Source organism: Gobius niger (assembly GCF_951799975.1).
Source record: "Gobius niger genome assembly, chromosome: 5".
Lineage (NCBI taxonomy): Eukaryota > Metazoa > Chordata > Actinopteri > Gobiiformes > Gobiidae > Gobius > Gobius niger.
The window spans coordinates 6,105,060-6,125,679 of NC_136856.1; the positions used below are offsets into that span (position 1 = coordinate 6,105,060).

Sequence of the window (20,620 nt, forward strand, 5' to 3'; positions counted from 1 at the left end):
TTGTAATAAATAAATTAATCTCATGGAAAGTTTCGAGGCGTTCGGAAAATTTGGTCTCATAAAAAAGGGACGTTTTCATTGCACTGAATTTACGTAAAGACAGAAATGTGCATGAAAGCCGCAGAGTTGATCCAGTCAGTACTTTGCGTCAGATGCCCTTCCAGAGATACTCGAGTAGTTCAGCTTTACCCCAGGAAGGCGCGAGTCCGATGAGAACTTGTTTTTTGTTTTGTGCGTTGATGGAAGTCGGTGGACGAGGTTCCAGGCTGGACGGCCGTGTTTCAGTGGGCCGGTCGTCACCAATGGCAGCCCTGGGGCCGGTCGTCACCGACAGCGGCCACAGGGGCCGGTCGTCACCGATGGCGGCCCTGGGACATGAACAGCAGGACTTTGCGCATCCCGCTAAGTCGATCTCTCAGGAACGTCATGGCGAGGAACGGCAGCTGAGCACGACCCTCCAGCGGCAGCACGGCGAGCAGCCACCAGCACCAGGACGGGCCGTTCGGACTCCACTGGAACCAAGAGACATTTTAGGGGTTAATATGGCGTTTTATGTTTGTTTGTTTTTTGTTGACAAATTTGTTAAAAATATTTGCTCAGAGGGATTATGTTTAGTTTATTAGGATGTGAAAGATGTGAAACAATCCCTCTGACAAAAACCTTCTAAATGTTGTTGAGTCCAAGACTTAAGTGTGGAGTCTGTAGGAGCTGCTAAGGCGGAGATGTTGTTGAAAGAGTGGAATAAAAAAATAATTTGGAGAAAACTGCCCAAAGGTTTTGTAACTTTGCTGTCTCCCACAAAGGAAATGACCATATTTGGATTACAGCGTCATCTCGTTCATTTATACTGAACATTAACCAACAGCTGACATTTGAACCTGTGTGTCAGCCTTCTCTGGGGAGTACAGGAGCGGGGCCGAGGGGGTTGTGTGAGCGGGTTGTGTACCTGTATCTGCGTCTCCTTCGGCGGCATGGGTCCGAAGTGGCCCTCGATCCGCTGCTTCTGCTCCGGCCTCAGGGAGTTGACCCAGACCAGGCCCAGCTCGTACACCGAGTCGTGAAGCTTCTGCAACTCCAGCTCTGCCACGCCCTCCACCTGCGACCACACGGAGGTTAGGACCGCAAGAGGTCAGGGTTTGGGTCAGGGTTTGGGTTAGGGTTTGGGTCAGGGTTTGGGTTCACGGTTTGGATCAGGGTTTGGGTTAGGGTTTGGGTCAGGGTTTGTGTCAGGGTTTGGGTTCAGGGTTTGTGTCAGGGTTTGTGTCAGGGTTTGTGTCAGGGTTTGTGTCAGGGTTTGTGTCAGGGTTTGTGTCAGGATTTGTGTCAGGGTTTGTGTCAGGGTTTGGGTTCAGGGTTTGGGTTCAGGGTTTGGGTTCAGCGTTAGGGTCAGCGTTAGGGTCAGCGTTAGGGTCAGGGTTTGGGTTCAGGGTTTGGGTCAGGGTTTGGGTCAGGGTTTGGTTCAGGGTTTGGGTTCAGGGTTTGGGTTCAGCGTTAGGGTCAGGGTTTGGGTTTGGGTCAGGGTTTGTGTCAGGGTTTGGGTTAGGGTTTGGGTCAGCGTTTGGGTCAGGGTTTGGGTTTGGGGGTGTACCTTGACGTCCTCGAGGTACTCTATGTCTCCTGTGTTGTAGCCGTCCCTCTCCTGGTGCTGCAAGACTCTGAACCTTCTCCTGCCAACGGTGTCCACGACCGAACGTCCGTCGGAGAAGAACTTGACGTCTCGGATCTCCAGCAGACACCCGTAATCCGCAAACCTGGGAACAGGTGACAAAAACCATAAGAACATAGCTTCACGCCACAGATGTCTTCCATCATTCTGGTTTGATGAGTTTCTGGTAGTTTCCAAAGATCTGCCTATAGAATTTCTATCTTTTAACCCAACACTCCGGAACCCTCTAGTGGGCGGGTCTGTTGAGCTCCATAGTGCAGACACCGAGTCTTTGTCTGCTCGTATGCAGTGGTTAAAGTGGACTTTGGGAGGTGGTGGAACTCTATCTAGAAGACTCAGAACACTACATTAGGCCGATATATGAAAGGCTGTGAATAGATGCACAGGGTATAGACTGCATGTAATTCAATCAATGAATTGCTTAATTTTCAATAGACATTTGTAGTTGTAGAAGGCTAACAAACAGGTGCACCCACCACCAAGCTGAGGAGATGTACAGTAGATTCACACAGACGGGCTACAATAAAAAGACACTTGATTCAGCCATAACTAAAGCAAAAAGCCTATTCTTCAGTCTCTCTCTGTAAAATATACTTCTGTCCAGCGCAGCTACAGCCATTTAACAATGATTTCAGTGCACTCCTCTTCTCTGTTTATTTGATGTTGTTGATGTCAGTCATTACTCAGTTTCGGGCCACTTTAAACCCTGCTCGTATGCATAAAGATGAGGAGATGTGGTCTCTGATCGTGGGTGAAAGTACGGACACTGACCCTTTGCGCTGGTCGCCCAGGCACATGCCGAAGCGGTTGGTGCCCGTCTCTCGGCAGCGGCGGATCATGAGTCTGTAGCACGGCTCGAAGATGTGAAGCGGGCAGGGAACGGTGGGGAAGGCCATGGTGCACACGAAGATGGGCACGTTCTTGTTCAGGCTGCGGGAGGAATGCTCGGTTAATTTCAACACTTGTATATTTTCACATAAGTGACAACGATTTGCTCAGAGGGATTTGGGATTTTTTTTTTAGTTTTTGAATAAACTAGCTATAAGGGGAAAAAAATAAATAAAAACATTTCTCATTATTTTTGGGGCTCAAAGCTAAATAAAAGTCAGGCAGGAATCAGATATTAAAACAACTTCCAAATCCAATTCCAAAAGCCTGTAAAGTGTGGAGTCTGTAGGAGCTGCTACAGAGGAGATGTGGGAGCAAGAGTGCACCCTGTGTATATTTCTCCCGTCTTAAGCCGCTGCTGTCTCCCACAAAGGAAATGACCATATTTGGATTACATTAAAAACTAAGATGTTAAAAGAGAAAAAATATCAACAGTTCGGCGGTGGCTTCCGACTCTTACTTTGAAAGCTCGTCCATCTCCTCCTGGTGGAGCTGCTGCCGCTCCGTCAGCTCAGACGGAAGGTGTTTGTGGATCAGCTGCTCCAGGAGGACCGTCCGACTGAACTGCCGCCGCACCAGGTACTGCACAAGTACATAGGGCAGGTAAAGTCTATGAAGTATGCAGTACATGTGGTCAGGAAAGTACAGATGTGTGAAGTATGCAGTACACGGGGTCAGTAAAATGCAGATATGTGAAGTATGTAGTACAGAGGGGGTCAGCACCTCGGACAGCTCCTCTTTACACAGTGGACATTTGGGATTATGGTCCAAACATCGCTCCAGACACTGAAGACAGAAGGTATGACCGCACGGAGTTGTAACGGGCTCCAGAAACAACCTGAGGGAGGGACGAGAGGAGAGAGAGGGGGAGAGGGAAAAGAGAGAAAGTGAGAAGAGATAAATGCATTGGTAATTTCCTGACTTGGCTTGGCCAACCTAACCCTTCCCCCTCCAACATCAGACGCCGCCAGGAGCAGAGCAATGGCAGCACCCGATGTGAGACACATGAGTTAAGATTAAAGACATCAAGTCTAGTATCATTCACAAGCGGAAACCTACATCAGTGCCAGAAACGTCATGCCCTGGTCAGTGGAAATTCCCCGCTCACCGGAAATGTCCAGGCTCACTCACAATGCATGATGGACAATATTGGGGAAACAGCTCCACCTGGTGGCTGTGTATCTAACTTTTTGTGACTAGATATTCAGGCTTATCAAACGTGCTCAGCATTAATTTATGATTCAGCTAGTCTCAATCGCACGCCAACAGCAGCAGTAGATTAGCTGCTCACAATCTACAAAACTCCATCGTCGTCTATCGCAGAAGGGACAGAATAAAAGCTGGAGCAGTACTGATATTATAAACCATTAAAAGTCTTGGTTCCACTTTAATGTGACTGATGTAATGATCACAGTGAGTTCAGCTCAGTATAAAAGTGTAAACATCCTCCCTGTGAAACAGATCACTTGCTTTGCCTTTTCAGAAAAAAGGTTTTCTCAGATGTAAATTGTAAGTTCTCAGTTGATCTCTGCCCGTTCATATTAATGAACGAGAGCTTCTGTTTCACCTAAAGGGAGCATTAACCTCCTCAGTGACACAGACGTTGCTCCCATCTATCACAAAAGTTGAAAAGGCTAAATAAGAAATGTTCTAAGGTAAAAGCTTGCGACACATTTTGGGTCCCTTTCCACCAGTTGTGAACCATTGGTCTATGTCCTTCTTGTTTCTCTCCCTCTCGGGTTCCTCACCTCATGCATAGAGAGCACTCCACGTCGGCCGGGTCAACAGTGGCCTCGTCCTCAGAGCCCGCAGCATCTGTAAGCGACAGAGACGTCACTTAAACGCTGCTGTAAACGTGAATCCATAATCTGTGTGTGGACAAAGCCTCACCCGTCCTGGCTCTCTTCAGCGCCTCTTCCTCCTCTGCCTCTGAACTTCTGCGCTTTCGTTTGAGGAGAGCACTCTGCTCCACGCCGAGGTCACACTGATGCGCACCAGGAAGGAGACAGGAAGTTAGCAACATAAAACCAGGAAGCGCTACATCCAGGGCTAAATCAGATCTAGAGCGGCTTAAAAAATGGACCAATGATCATAATCGTCATTGCAATATTTTCAGCGTCTCGCTTTAAATTGAATGCAACGTTCGGGGATGAAACGGTTTAGTCAAATGAAATCCGGGCATGGTTTTGTACCTGTCCTGGCGTCGTTGCCGCAGTGATTGCACTTTTGAGGTGCGTTCGGTTGGACAAGATCCCGCTGTGGTCCAGGACCTGAAGCGGCTGCTCTGAGACCGGGGCGAGGATTTGACTGAGGAGCTGAGACACACACACAGGGTCAGTAATGAAACAAATCCACTAGAGCCATGTTTTCAAGGATCTGCACTTCACTCCAGTGGTATTTGCCTTGAGAAATTGCTACTTTATTAGACTTCTAGTACCTGCTGCGCCTCGTTCCGGGCGTGTGGACAGTCTGGGTCCAGGCTCAGCGCAGTGAGGTACTCCCTGAGCGCCTCCTCAGAGCGGCCCAAAGACACCAGCAGCTCGGCTCTCCGCGAGTGGCCCTGGAACCACACAGACCACATTCAGGATATTCCAACATCACGACGCAAAAAACAACAGAACTGGAGCTGAAGACATGAGCACTGTCTAAACTGTAAAATCACACAATTGTGCAAAATGTAAAGAATAAATACAGCCAGGTTTTAAATGTATGGTTTTATTGTGTTGATATATTAGTAACAAAGATTTGCTCTGAGGGATTTTGGATCTAGTTTAGTTCTTAAATAAACAAGATATTAGTGGAAAAAATCAGCAAAAATTCAAATAAGGCCTATTTTTAGGGGATTCAAAGCTTCCTAAAAATAAATAAATAAATCAGATAGTAATTGGATATTGAAAAATCCCTCTGAAAAAAGCTTCCAAATGTTGTTGGTAAGGTAAAGTAAAGTGAGAAGTCTTATGGAGCGACTAAAGTGCAGATGTTGTTAAAGAGTGGAATGAAAACGGCCCTAAAGTTTTCATTCAGTATTTGTGAATGAGGAAGCGTGGGAAAAACCAGGGAGTGCCACCATGTTGGAGTTAGTTGCTGGATAAATCTCTGAAGTGCAACTCAACAAACGCCATTAAATAATCATAGTAAAGAGAAAGTTTGGACTATTTTTTTTAACTAAGATGCTAAGGACAAAACTTATGTGAGTGTAGGTGGTAGAGTTTACCTGGGCCCAGAGCGGCTGCAGGCGGCAGGCCGTGTGTGCGTCGGTCAGCGCCTGCTCCCAGCGATTCAGGGCCGAGTGGATCTGTGAGCGCTCGCTGAACAGCAGGTGGTCGCCCGGCGCTGGAACACAGGCAGGAGAGGGTTAAACAGATGGCAACACGTCAAACGAGGGGGCGTGGCCTCGCCAACGGGGACGAAAACCTCTGGGAATCACAAAATTCCCCACTTTCAAGCCGTTTTCTGGCGGACTATAAACTTGCAAAATCGGGTCCATATGGATGTTTTGTCAAAGCAAATTGTTCAGCTGAAACCAGAGAAATCAGAGAAATGCCTTTAGCCTCTGAGCCTGCACACATTTGTTAGCCATCAAATCCCGGGCCCGATTTAAACTGAACGTAATATTCCCAAAGAAATGAATGGGGAACGTGGGTGGAGGTATGTTTTCAGTTGCAGTTTCATGGCATTTACACAATTTGATGAAAAGATGTTTAGTGGCCACTGGATATGTATCTGACCCATAAAAAGCAAACGGTTGACTGAATTTGAGTTAGCAATTAGCTCAGAGAACACTTTTACACTATTTTGTATCTAAAGTAAAATCTCAAAAGCTCTGTACATTCATTAATGATTTCTAACTAGGCTTTGACCTCACCTAAATGTGGACAACAGCTGAAAACATCTGGATTGTATATTTGATGGCTACAGGGAAAATACATTGAGCAAATGCTAAAAAAAACCTGAAAAGACTCCCCAACGGGATCGGCCCATTAGTCCAACATCTCATTATTCTGAAAATGTGAGTCGGGGTTGAAATATAAAATTATAGATTCCGGCAAGAGTCCACTGACCTTAAGGTTAGGGCCAGCGATTGTATATGGCTCTTTAATCCACAACACAACTGGGTTAGAGATGTCGGACTAACCCAGTGGTACATTTGCTCAATGGTACATTTAGGATCAAACACCGACAAAACACAGGCCTGTTCCTGTGGCAGTGAATTTAAATAACTCTTTCAAACCGTGTCACCGCAGTTAAAGAGCCATTTCTTCACAAACAATACGAAATTCTTATCTGGGCCGCCACCAATTTGAACTAGTCAACTCAATCCAGGTCTTAAAACACAAAGCTCTAGTTAAGCTCCAGTTGTGGTATTTTATGTGACTTACGTAAAAAGGAAAAAAAATGGCTCACGCTCTGAATAATGAAAGTGGTTATGACAAACAGCTACTTATAAAACCGCAGTGAGAGCGTTTCATAACCGCAAACTTATGCAAATACTTGGACAGAGCTGCAGTGGCGGCTCCCACACAGCGACCGCTAAAGTGGAGACGATTCATTTACAACCAGTAATTCAGTGATATCAAGTTGAACCTTTTGCTGGAGATTACTGATATAAATATGAGGGGGAAAATGTAAGACAATAATGTTTTATGTAGAAAAATAATTTTGTAAAATCTCAACAATGGACAGAGCCTGGTTATGGTTTTATTTTGTGACATATTAGGATAGTATACGATTAGCATATCAGGAATTAGATATTGAAAAATCCCTGTGGAAGAAAAAAACTTTCAAATGTTGTTGAGCCCAAGTCTGTAAAGCGAGGAGTCTTATGGAGCGACTAAAGTGCAGACGTTGTTCAAGACTGGAATGAAAACGGCCCTAAAGTTTAGCCACTTTGTCTGCACATGCACCTGTGTATATTTCTCCGTCTTTAGCCGCTGCTGTCTCGCACAAAGGAAATCTCTTCGGGTCAAATGCACTTACTTTGAGTGATTCCAACTCATTAAGATCCTTTTTTAATATTGATATCTTTAAACGGCACAATTGCAACAAATTCTATCCAACAAAAGAAGGGCACAGCGGGAAACGTTTGGCAGAAAATGCACCAAAACATTTCCAAAACATGAGATTGGCTGCCTTTTATTGGTAACTCCGGTGAATTTAGGGAGCAAAATGGCCGAACAATGTCATTATTCTCTTGTAAATTTACATTTCTCGCCATGTTATTGCTTTTTCCATGACGTTTAACTGCTGCATTAACTAATTCACTGAAGTTACTCCCTCCTCCCTCCGTCTGACCTTGACCCACATTTGGCTGGATAACTGTCTGACATTACAGAGAGAGAGAGGGGGAGAGGGAGGGAGCGATTACGAAAGGCGTGCTCCACTGGCCCAGCTACGTAAGTCTGTTACCCAACACACAGACAGCCACTAACTCGCCGTTCACAGGAGCCGCTCTGTGGAGGAATCTGGCTCTCACATTAAGGCACATGTAACTCTGCAGCAGCGACGGCCTCATATATGGAGCAGGGCAGCACCTATAGCTCCTGTAAGCGACACTGTGACCTGGTTTCAATCATATGTAACTACAGAGGGCAATACATCATCGACAAGAAAACTAAAATAAACTGCTGTTTGGAAGATATGCAAATTTACAATATTGAGCTTATGTCAAACCAGTGTCATGAAATGGGTAAAAAATTGGGAAGAAAAGGGAGGAAATAGGTGTGGTCCTACTTAGATATAGTCTAAAATCTCTCACCGCTGACAATGGCGTGGTCCTACTTAGATAAAGTCTAAAATCTCTCACTGATGACAATGGTGTGGTCCTACTTAGATAAAGTCTAAAGTCTCTCACCGATGGTGATGGCGAGTTCCTACTTAGATAAAGTCTAGTCTCTCACCGATGACAATGGTGTGGTCCTACTTAGATAAAGTCTAAAATCTCTCACCGATGACAATGGTGTGGTTCTACTTAGATAAAGTCTAAAGTCTCTCACCGATGGTGATGGCGAGTTCCTACTTAGATAAAGTCTAAAGTCTCTCACCGATGACAATGGTGTGGTCCTACTTAGATACAGTCTAAAGTCTCTCACTGATGACAATGGTGTGGTCCTACTTAGATAAAGTCTAAAATCTCTCAACGATGACAATGGTGTGGTTCTACTTAGATAAAGTCTAAAGTCTCTCACTGATGACAATGGTGTGGTCCTACTTAGATAAAGTCTAAAGTCTCTCACCGATGGTGATGGCGAGGTCGTACTTGGCGAGCGCCTCCTCCTCTCTCCTCTCCGAGTGCAGCCTCTTCCCCTCCCTCCGCAGCCGTCCCATGAGCTCCAGCTGCGGGTACAGCCGGGAGAGTAACTCGGAAAGCACTACGTTGACCCGGTGTCCCTCCGCCGCCTTGCCGCCTTGACACGCCCCGCACACCGGGGTGCGCTCTCCTTCCAGGCACTGTTTACAGCAGCTGTGTCCGCACGGCAGCGTCACAGGCTCCCACAGGAAGCTCCGGCAGAGCAGGCACGAGGCCAGACCATTCTCCACCGCAGAGGCCCCTGACCGTCTGACTCCAGGGCCCTGAGAGGACGCAGTGTCATCATTTTAGTCAAAGTTGCACTTCTCTCACTGTAATTAAGCTCAAATTAAATTAAAAGTCGCTAATGAGTCTAAAACTGTGACAGTTATTTTGGTCAACTCCTAAAAACGAAAAATAAAAAGTAAAAGATTGTTTAGTGTTTAGCTTTGACTCCACAATATTCTCTGTGACTGTTTAAGAATACCCAGGCCTGGTAAAGGACACTTTTGGTCTGTCTGAGTATTGTCTGTATTTTTGATAAAACTTCCACGAAAGGGCCATAATTTGACATTGTTTTAATCTGACATTGTATGTATCGTACCTGTTTGCGCAGCGCCTGCAGCAGACAGTCCGTGAGCCGCTGTAGCTGACTCGGCTGTAGCCTCTCGGTGTCCGCCGCCTCGCGGTAAACGGCAAACGCCTCTGTGAATTTCCCTGAGTGTGCCAGCGCATCAGCCCGTCGTGTCAGCAGCTCCTGCCGGCCCCGCGGGTCCCGGGCGCCCTCCGCTTGGCACTGATAGATCTCTGACGCCAGGTCGAAGTTCCCCGCCTGGAACGCCTCTGCGGCGAGCTGCAGCATCACCTCGCTCTCCTCCGAGCCCATTGCCAACTAAAGAAAACTGGACGAACGAGAAGACAGGGAGTTCAGGTCATTTAGGGATCATCTTCATCATCATCATCATAGCCTTTTACAGGTGACGTCACTACACCATAAACAGCATATAGTTTAATACAGAGTTTGGTGCAGCTCAGAATCTATTGTGGTAACTATGGTATTCCTATTGTGGTAATTAATGGTTCTGGGACTTGAATGGTTAATATCTCTGCACTCTCTGACTGGACCTATTGCATTTGCACTTCAAAGCTAGAAGGTTTTGGGTTCGATTCCCACCTGGACGGGGCCTTTCTGTGTGGAGTTTGCATGTTCTCCTCTGCGTAGGTTTCCTCCGGGTACTCCGGTTTCCCATACCACTAAAAACATGTACAATAGGCCAGGATGAATGAGAGTGTGTTTGAGAGTGCGCATGGGGGACGACGGATGGAAATTGGCTACAATCCGGCGTGGCGTGTTTACATGCATGAGACCCATGTATGTCCATTAGCATGTACTGTCCTGACCCAAAAAAATCAATAACTAATAACTAAATCCACATGAAACAAAAACTGTCCCAAATGACCAGCATCTTCTCCTTCAGCACATATGAACTAAGGTCACATGATAGACAAAGTTAAATCATCAACTGGACTGTCCAGTTGATGATTTAACCTTTTCTACTATGGATACTCCCTGGATGAATAAGAGCCTTCACAAACATAAGGTCACATGGCCAAAACACTTCACCCACCGCCGCGTGATGTTGCGCTCCGCACTTTAAGGTTTAGAGGGTGTGTAAAACTGTTCAGTCAAATATTAACTGTTTAAGATTATAAAGAAATGCCCGACTTTTGAACGTGCGCAAATGTTTTTGAATTCCATGATCCTCTCCGATCTCTCCTACAGAGCTACTGTCTGGTCACAAATAGACTCTTAAACTAGTGCAAAGCCTCTCGTGCCCTAAAGGTTTTACATAAATGGACAATCAGATTTCACCATTGTAATATTTTAGTTATCTATCATTTACAAATTTCATCATTTTAACATTGTGAAGTTGATTCTTTAATTGTCTCAATAGACTGGCCCCAGAGCCTTTGAGAGAGTTTGCATGTTCTCCCAGCGTCTGCGTAGGTTTCCCCAGGTTACTCCTGCTTCCCCTACCACCAAAAACATGTACAATAGGCTAGGATGAATGAGAGAGTGCGCATGGGGGATGGCGGCTGGAAATTAGCCCATGCCTAATGGCGTGGCGTGTTCATTAACATGCACTGTCCCAACACCAAAATAAACCAATAAACAAACAATGAACATAAACAATGCAGTTATCCAATATGACCGTGTTTCCTCTCACACAGAGGTCATGTAAGTGGCGTTATAACACAGCAACAGCAGTGAGCATTCCATCAGTGACGAGTGGCCAGTGCGCAATGTCACTCACAGGTTTGTCACTCCTTTCGCAAAGCTGAAGGTTCTATTTTCATCTCGATCGGGCATTTGCCTCCACTGTGCAGCCCAAACATCCACTCATTAGGCCACATCAACTACAGGGAGGCGGCGTGTCGTAACTTTATGTGCTGGAATGTTTTAGTCACCTATTGCTGCGCGTTCTCTGGGTCACAATATCAAGCGTCCGGTTCTTTGAGTGCCATTATCGAAGTTTAAAATTCCCAGGTCCGTCACGTCCCACCGCGTCACGCAACTTGCCCCACTTTTACCGCACCGGACAAGACCCAAGTCCACAATTTTAAAACTACCAATAAAAAAAGAATTACCTGAATTCCGCCTTATCTGAGTGTCAAACGTGCGTCCAGCATGTTCACGCCCAGCTTTATTCCCTTCTTTCGGCTTGGTTCAGTCCCGTCAGGTCCCGGTTCAGTCCTCGCTTCTTCCAGTCCACGTTTAAGACTTGGTTGTTGGAGGGTTGTTGTTTTTTTTTTTTAGTTCGGTATCTCCCCCCCAAAAAATGAACGCGTGCGTCTCTCGCGCGCGTAACTGGAGTGGTTCCGAATGAGAGCGTAGCTTCGTAGTGATAAAAAAACGAAGAAAAAAAAAAATAGTTACGTAAAAAAGTTGAGTCACGTGACTATGGGGCCGGGGTTTTGATTGGTCCGCCGTATGCGCTGTTACAAAACACGGGAGGACGGGAGACACGTAACAGCTCTGGGAGTAGGGCAACGAGCGTCTGACCCAGAGAAAGAGAGAGAGAGAGGAGCCGCACGAGATGACGGGAATATAGGTCAAATACCGAGCTAAACGGGAGACTGTGGCCCGGCGTTGATATAATAACGTTAACGTTGAATAATATCCTAAAATGGGTTTAAAAGTGAAGATATGTTAGGACTTCAACGTCATAATCAGCCAAATAAAACAGTTTTCAGCCTGAACTGAACCACTGGCCAGAAAGAGACTATGAGCTAGAATTATTTGTGGTTGAGGCAGTTTTAATTTAGTTTTGGTCTTAGTCTTTTGTCGACAGCAATTTTAGTCATAGTTTTAGTCTCGAAAAAGCAGTACTAAGTAACTCTTCCCCCTAGAGGCCATAAGCGCAACTGCAGGTGCAGTAGCAAGTTACGATTTTTTAACTTATTAATTGTCTTGGAGAGTAGACAGGAAAGGCGAAGGGAGAGAGGGTTACTGTGCATCCAATTATACAATGGAAAAGTTTTTTTTCACTCAAACTTGGCTGTAAATACTGTTTAAAGTGACGTTAGCCCGCAGTTAGCTTCTTCTTCGTGATTACATTAGTGTGTATTGCTTGCTCCACACCGGTGGCAGTCAAGTTGCAAACATGGTTTTCTGGCCAGAGACACCAGGGGGAGATGAAAGATCCTCCAATCATCCCATAAACACTTGTATTACCCCCACAGGGACTACGAAACGGATTTATTAAGGTAAACACATTACTTAGTACTGCTTTAAAGTCAGTTTTAAGTCTCATAAAGTCAGCCAAATTATTACTTTGACTAAAATTATGACTGAATGTTTTAGTCGACGAAATTAATGCTGCTGAAAAGGTCAAACAAGGCAGTGAATCCGGATGGACTGTACCACCTCGTGACATCATCAGGTGGAAGGGAGCTTTTTTTTTTATTGTTAACAAACATTGGAAGAGGAAGTGCGTACGTTTAAAACAAACCCGATGTAGAATTGATTGGGTGTTGTTCTGGTCATGTTCTGGTCCAAGATGGCCGTCTTCTGAAACGGTTTGATAAGTGTGAATCACTGACACTGTTTGCAAAACTGTAGGTTAAATAAGCGCTTACGAAACTCGGACAGGAGCGAGCTGGGCAGGGGAATTCTACAATACAGCTGCGTTTGAAGGGTCCGTAAATATTTCAATGCAGAATCAAGAGCGGCTGTTCTGCTTATTCCAGGATTTGATCATCATCTCAAACACATCACAATCTTAAACGAAACATTTCATTGTTTTAGATGTTTTATTGAATCTTTAACACTCTAATGCAGGGGTGCCCAAACCTTTTGTCTCCGAGGGCCAAAATGAAAAAGTGCCTGTGAGTCGCGGGCCAAACACGGTGATGACAAGCACAAAAAAAACACATATAACTGCAAATTATAAAGTTACTTTATTTTATTTTATTCTATATATGCAAATGACATGCTATATTAAAACAAATGGTAACTATGGCAAAAGCCTCAACCATTGTAACAATTTAGTGCAAAAAAAAAAACACCTGTATCTACAGCACAGTGACTTTACCTCATTCGTTAACTCAAAGAAAATGCCACATTAGAGTATTTTGAAAGTGTAAGTTCAGCATCAATTGTCAGTTTTTAACACATACTGTTGTTGATGTCAACAACCTTTGCAATAAAAAATTGAAAAACTGTGAAAGTTGATGCTACAACACTCTGTAGTGTTTCCTTAACTTTGTGAAAGGAGTGAAACAGCGCCCCCAATTTGACGCTGGTGGTCAAAAAGTGTACTGCATCCATATTTACTATTGAGAATGAATGGAAGAGAGTTAGTATTAACCACATGCAGCGCAAAAGTAGGTCACTCTCTTTTGTTTCGGCGGGCCAAATTTGGCCCGCGGGCCCCACTTTGGGCACCCCTGATCTAATGGGAGACGCTGTGTAGGCAAATGTTCAGGTTTTGGGCCAATTTGATCCGATATTTAGGTATGTGGCTCTCTGCCAATATCTTATTTAAGCTACAGCTTATGCAAACAGTGTCAGTGATTCACACTTATCAAACCGTTTTTGCCCATCTTGGATCTGAGCCTCCTTTTTGTAACTAGAAGTGTGCTGCTAAATCTTAGAAATAAAGTAAAAAAGTCGGTGGCTCTTTAACGTGAGCGGTACAACCAATTGTGAAAAGAGCCAGATCTTTATTTCAGCCAATTTTACCCAGAACTCCCCCGAACGAACACAAGAATCAGCCCCACAACAGAGAAGGCCACACAGGTGAAAGCTTTTTGCTAAATGCGCTAAGAAATATTTGTCAGACAACTACAGTCTCTTTTTATTAGTTGTGGTGCAAGATTTTTCTCATAAACACATTTTTCAAAGCGTAAAAATCAGACCCATTGTGATTTTAGAGGAAATGGAAATCAAAAAAGTGCCTTTTTTCACTGGCGTCTTAGATATTGAGAGTTATCTGGCTGCCGTTAATTAAATTGTATATTAAAAAGAGCCAGTCTTATGAACTGAACGGCTCCCAGTTAAGAGCCGTGAATCCCATCACTAGTTTCCTTTGTTGTTTAAGCCCAAAATCACACAAACACACAAACAGACAGAAACAGGTCACAAAATATTCTAATCTGGAAAATGAAGACACAACATTGTACATTTTATGCAAAATTAAGTTTGTTTTTAATGCCTCAAATGCAACAAATGCACATTTATCTTACTATAATGTGGAAACATTTGATCAAGCTGAGGAATGGAGTAACATTTCAATACTTGAAAAAATGGGGAAAGTAAATACTAAAAATGTCTTTATGAATTTATGTAAAAAAAAGATCAAGAAATGTAGATTTAAGACTGACTCGAAACAACTGTGATGCTTTTCAGCGATATTTAAGGCCTGGATTTTGGCACAAATCCTTCAATGATTCAGATTCATTTTTATTTTTTTTGCAGTATAAAACCACATTGTGTCAAACATTCATTCATAAAACATAAGACAGTCTTGAAAACAAACAAGCCACATAATTAATGAAGTTAAAAGCAAGGTTACAATAGAGTAAAAAAAAAGTATGAAGCCTGATCAGAGTGTACCATTCAAAGATCATCACAGCTTGTGGAAAAAAAGCTTTTGCTGTGGCAGAAAACCCAGACAGTAGGACATTATCTGAACAGGTGGGACAGGGGGGTCTAAATGACTGCCGTGTGACCAACAGAGGGACAGGAGGTTACGGGTCACCCTTCAGAACCACAGCCCTACAGTCTAGAAACAACTGTGTTTTAGTTTGTAAATTGTTTTGGGAATTCCACAGGCCACTCTCTCATCAAATCCAAAATGTTGCTCAACCAAATCTTTAGAATCTCGTCCCTGATTAAATTCTTCCACTGGAATCTGTCCTTGAAAAAGATCTTTGTGAAAGAGACACTTTTATCTGAAAAACGTCTCATTTTCAGCTCAGCCTTGGCCTCAAAACTGTTTTTTTTAACAGGTTGTTGTTATTGTTGTTGTCCTATCACAGATACAGCCACTGGATACGTTTTTAGGGTGTTAAGGTAAAAATAAGACTTTTGCTTATCTTTGTAAAAGTCCCAGAGCTGCTGTAACTCCGGTTCACAATGAAGCTAATCCTCCATGACTCTGACTGTTTACATCTACGCTGGTGGTTCTGCTGCCCCCCGTCCCGACGTCTATGATCCCGGATATCGAAATCTTGAAATTCTGAGTTTTGAAAGGCAGAATTTCGAGATTTAAACTCGTAATTTAAATTTTAAATTTTGTAATTTCGACTTCCTGTTGGGCTTTTATTTTTGAACATGGTGGAAACGGGCTTCCATACCAGATGGAGATGAACTGCTTTTCATAGTTTTCTTGGGATGAGGCTCGTTTAGCATCATGCTGATATTTTGGAGACTCGTCACCACTACAGGACACATGTATAAGTCAAATAACTGGGCCTTAGACAGAGAAGAGGAGGAAGTTTTGGTTTCATGTGGAAGGTCCAGGATTGACAGAGATGTTCGCCATAAGCCCAGAGGTGGGTAGAGTCGCCAAAACATTACTCAAGTGAGAGTAATGTTACTTTTAAATAATTTTACTCAAGTAGAAGTAAAAAGTAGTGACCCAAATATTTACTTGAGAGTAAAAATGTACTTGGAGTAAATTTTACTTGAGTAACTGTGAGTAATGAGGAACTCTTACCATTTGGGTAAAACTACCAATGAATTAAGCGTGACTCATGCTTGATTATTACTTTACAACAGTAATTAATGCTTAACCTCTAATGAAGAGGTTTTCGGATACTTGATAAGCTATGAAGTAACAAATGACATATTAGAAACTAATGAATAACCAAATTATGTGAAGACTTATTCATTAGAAGTTAAGCATTAATTACTATAGTAAAGTAATAATTAAGCATGAGTCACTCTTAATTTATAGTTCAGGATTAATTGTTAGTTTAGGATTTATAAACTTTTAGATATAAGGTGTAAATATGTCTAAATCTGAATCATTATGCAGAACAACGAAACACAAAATACATCTATTTCACACATCAAAATGATTACTGAAAGATTTACTCACAGTGGCACTCACTGAGTTACTTTTTTAAATTCAAGTAAGAAGCAGAAACTACATTTTAATATTAAGTAAAAGTAAAACGTACTGTATGAACAAACTTGCAAAAGTGCAGCTACTTACTGTAGAAAAGTTACTTAAGTACATGTACCTGAGTAAATGTAACTGAGTACTATCCACCCCTGCATAAACCAGACTCACAAAGACAATGTGTTTTTTTTAGTTCCTGCACATTCTCCACATTACGGCTCGTCATGTGACTGTTTGAGTGCAACAGTGTGGCTCTGGTGGAAGACTCTGTTCTGACCCTGAAAGCGTGTAGCGAACGCCGCGGCGCGTACCCCCAGAGCCCGCGGCGCCGCACATAAGAGGCGAGGAAGAGGGCGCTAGAGTGAGATCACTGTCCACCGCTATCACAGCAGCAGCAACATGTTTGTCTCCCTCTTTCTCTGGATTCACTGTGAGTATTAAAGCTTTTAACGTGACATTTTGTGATATCATTTTGAAGCTTTTGAGGAAATATGAGGGAAAATGTGTTGCTACGTTTCTGTCATTTTCATTGCCTTTTCCATATAACAGTCAGACCATTTATGCATTAAATTGGCCAAACTTACCTATATTTTCAGAAACATAATCTAAATAATGGACAGAGGCAGGTTTAAATGTGTGGTTTTGTTTGTGACACATTAGTTGCAAAGATTTGCTTGAAGGGATTTTAGATATCTTGTTTACGGTAATTATTAGTGAAAGTATATGTACAAATTCATATTTCTCCTTGTTTTTTGGGTTAAAACCTCACTAAAGCAAGCAGGATGTAGTTAAAAATCCCTGTGATAAAAAATTCATAATCTGCAAAGTAAGGAGTCTGTAGGAGCTACTAAAGTGGAGATATTTACAATTTCCAAATAAATCTATGGAGAAACATTGAATCAGTGCCATAATTGAACACCTTATTGTGAAGATGAGACATTTATTTACAGTCTTGCTTAGAGACTCGCCTGAAACCATGACTTTTTTATCTTTGTGAACAGCAGCTTCACGATGGGCGCTGTAGAGTCAATTTTCACAATTTTTGTCAAAATAGGATGATATTTTACGGATGAATTGTCAATTAATTAGGACTGTTGTTGTTTTGGCGTATTTTGATTTGGTTTGAGTCAAGTTTAAGTCAATAAAAGTGAGTGAGTGAGTGAGTGAGTGAGTGAGTGAGTGAGTGAGTGAGTGAGTGAGTGAGTGAGTGAGTGAGTGAGTGAGTGAGTGAGTGAGTGAGTGAGTGAGTGAGTGAGTGACTAAAAAGATGCTAAAATATTTGATTTGACCCAGTTGTTTCTTCTCTCTGTCTCAGTCATCCTGGCTGTGGGCGGTTCCCAGATGCAGGTGATTGCCCCGCCCACAGTGCGTGCGGTGGAGGGCTCGTGCGTCTTGGTCCCGTGCACTGTGCACCAGCCTGTGGTCACAGCCTTCTGGAGGATACATCCTGTATGGCGGTGGCAGAGGCAGCGGCTCACTGTGGCGTCCAGCATGGCCTCGTATCCCGTGGCGCCGGCCTACAAGGGGCGCTCTCGCTTTGTGGGCAACGTGGAGCATGGCCAGTGCTCGCTGCTGCTCAACGAAGTGCGAGCGTCGGACGCCGGGGCGTACCACTTCAGAAAGGACGAGTTCGACGGGGGGTACTTCATTTCACGCCCCGTCACTCTGGAAGTCATCTGTGAGTCGGTTACACTACTTTCAATGGATCATTTATACTTTATCTGATCATTTATACAACTTAAACTGATCATTTATACAACTTATCTCATCATTTATACAACCAATCTGATCATATATACAACTTAAATCATCATTTATACAACTTATCTGATCATTTATTCAATTTATCTCATCATTAATACAACTAATCTGATCATATATACAACTTATCTCATCATTTATACAACTTATCTCATCATTTATACAACTTTATCTCATAATCTATATAACTTATCTGATCATTTATACAACTTTAACTGATAATTTATACAACTTATCTCATCATTTATACAACTTTATCTAATAATCTATATAACTTATCTCATCATTTATACAACTTTAACTGATCATTTATACAACTTATCTCATCATTAATACAACTAATCTGATCATATATACAACTTATCTCATCATTTATACAACTTATCTCATCATTTATACAACTTTATCTGATAATCTATATAACTTATCTCATCATTTATACAACTTATCTCATCATTAATACAACTAGTCTGATCATATAAACAACTTATCTCATCATTTATACAACTTATCTCATCATTTATACAACTTTATCTGATAATCTATATAACTTATCTGATCATTTATACAACTTTATCTGATCATTTTACTTTATCTCATCATTTATACAACTTATCTGATCATTTATACAACTAATCTGATAATTTATACAACTTTATCTGATAATCTATATAACTTATCTGATCATTTATACAACTTTATCTGATCATTTTACTTTATCTCATCATTTATACAACTAATCTGATAATTTATACAACTTTATCTGATAATTTGTACAACTTATTTGATCATTTATACAATTTATCTGATCATTTATACAACTAATCTGATCATTTATACAACTAATCTGATCATTTATACAACTAATCTGATCATTTATACAACTTTATCTGATCATTTATACAGCTTTATCTGATCATTTATACAACTAATCTGATCATTTATATAACTTATCTGATCATTTATACAACTTTATCTGATCATTTATACAACTCATCTGTAATGTTCCTGCTGTTGCAGCGCCGCCCGCCCCGGCTCTGACTGTGACCGTGGGGAAGTGGGTGACAGCCTCCTGCTCCGCGACCTTCCACTGTAAGGGAGCCCCTCCACACATCTTCTGGAGCCACCCAGTGAACATGTTCAACAAGAACGAGCGTCGAGAGCGACTAAGCTCAGGGGAATGGAGGAGCGTCTTCACTGCAAAGTTCCTCCTAACTGCCGCCATCTTCAATAAGAGTCTAAACTGCACGGTCACTTACAGAGGAGGGGGGCAAGCTACCAGCTCCACAGTTGTCCGGTAAAGAAGAAGAAACATACCAGCTTACACTGTTATACGTCATTTTAACAGCTTACTAACACTGACAAATCGATCAAACATAGTAATGATAATAATGCCTCGGTTTTAAATAGAGCCTTTCTGGACACTCAAAGACGCTTCACATTGCATTATTCATTCACTCCATACCTGATGTGGATGTTTGGGGTCCGATACCGATATGACGGATTTGGAAAGGCTGATAGCCAATATATAGGCTGATATAATTATTCTGCAAAAAGTAATGTAGACATAAAAAAAAATTGGCTTGAAATAAGTGACCATGAAGTATTTTCTACACTTCAAATAAGAAAAAATATATCTTATTTTACATGACATTGATTGATGTTTTTTTTAATACAAGTGGAAAAAAATTGCCACGTGGACAGACGTCTTGAAATTACGTTACTCAAATCAGAGATAGATTTACCTACAACGGGAACCTTATGTTTATATACACTTTATGAAAAGACACATTTGCATTTATTTTTCTTCACATGAAACCAGAATGATTTTTTAAATTTTTTTATGTGGGCTCATTCTACACAATAAGACATTTCTGGAACATGTAGATGGAGGAAAATACTTAATTTTTAAATTTTTAAACTCTGTATGGTCACTTTAAGCTGCTACGTAAGTGTTTAGTGTATGTCAACTTTTGACTTTGTTAAAAAAACAAAAACATTTCTGAACATTTCTATCCCTCATTCTTTTGGCATTTAGCAAATATTTTTATTTTTTTTTTTAATTCTAACTGACCTAAAAAAAGACTTTTTTTTTTTGTCTTTTTATAAAATGTATGTAAACATCTGGTTGCAGGGAAGTTATTATATTTGTTGTATTTTAAATCTAAAAAATAGCGAATAGTTAAAGTAGCTATACCTGATTTTTTTCTTTTCTTTTTTTTGGAAGGTAAAATTATTTTTGAACCATAAAAGTATGTTGTGAAAGTAGTCATTTGTGAAAAAATCAGCCTGATAGGTGACATTTGCGCCATATTGTGATACGTTGATGTTGTGTATGGTCAACACAAATAGTCAATATGTGACGAAAAATTATTATTATTAGCAGAT

At 42.1% G+C, this 20,620-nt stretch overlaps 2 protein-coding genes across 3 annotated transcripts; one reads left to right on the forward strand and one right to left on the reverse strand.

Moving 5' to 3' along the window:
* Nucleotides 1-348: 348 nt before the first annotated feature.
* LOC306963521 (LON peptidase N-terminal domain and RING finger protein 3-like) lies at nucleotides 349-9,739 on the reverse strand. Its single transcript, XM_079557094.1, has 13 exons — nucleotides 9,445-9,739; nucleotides 8,788-9,124; nucleotides 5,769-5,887; nucleotides 4,992-5,114; nucleotides 4,747-4,869; nucleotides 4,445-4,640; nucleotides 4,303-4,369; nucleotides 3,278-3,392; nucleotides 3,015-3,136; nucleotides 2,438-2,596; nucleotides 1,589-1,751; nucleotides 947-1,096; nucleotides 349-512 (listed from the first exon to the last, which is right to left on the reverse strand). The coding sequence occupies exons 1-13, from the start codon at nucleotides 9,724-9,726 to the stop codon at nucleotides 354-356; spliced, it is 2,115 nt and encodes a 704-aa protein (XP_079413220.1). The 5' UTR covers nucleotides 9,727-9,739; the 3' UTR covers nucleotides 349-353.
* A 2,925-nt stretch (nucleotides 9,740-12,664) lies between these two features.
* LOC306963169 (myelin-associated glycoprotein-like) lies at nucleotides 12,665-19,603 on the forward strand. Of its 2 annotated transcripts, XM_079556653.1 has the most exons (4): nucleotides 12,739-12,784; nucleotides 16,711-16,901; nucleotides 17,787-18,149; nucleotides 19,253-19,603. In XM_079556653.1, exons 2-4 carry the CDS (start codon nucleotides 16,871-16,873, stop codon nucleotides 19,531-19,533), a joined length of 675 nt encoding a protein of 224 aa, XP_079412779.1. In that variant the 5' UTR covers nucleotides 12,739-12,784; nucleotides 16,711-16,870; the 3' UTR covers nucleotides 19,534-19,603. The 2 variants fall into 2 exon arrangements, with proteins under 2 accessions (XP_079412778.1, XP_079412779.1); XM_079556652.1 differs by lacking the exon at nucleotides 16,711-16,901 and having other exon boundaries at nucleotides 12,665-12,784.
* The last annotated feature ends 1,017 nt before the right edge of the window (nucleotides 19,604-20,620 follow it).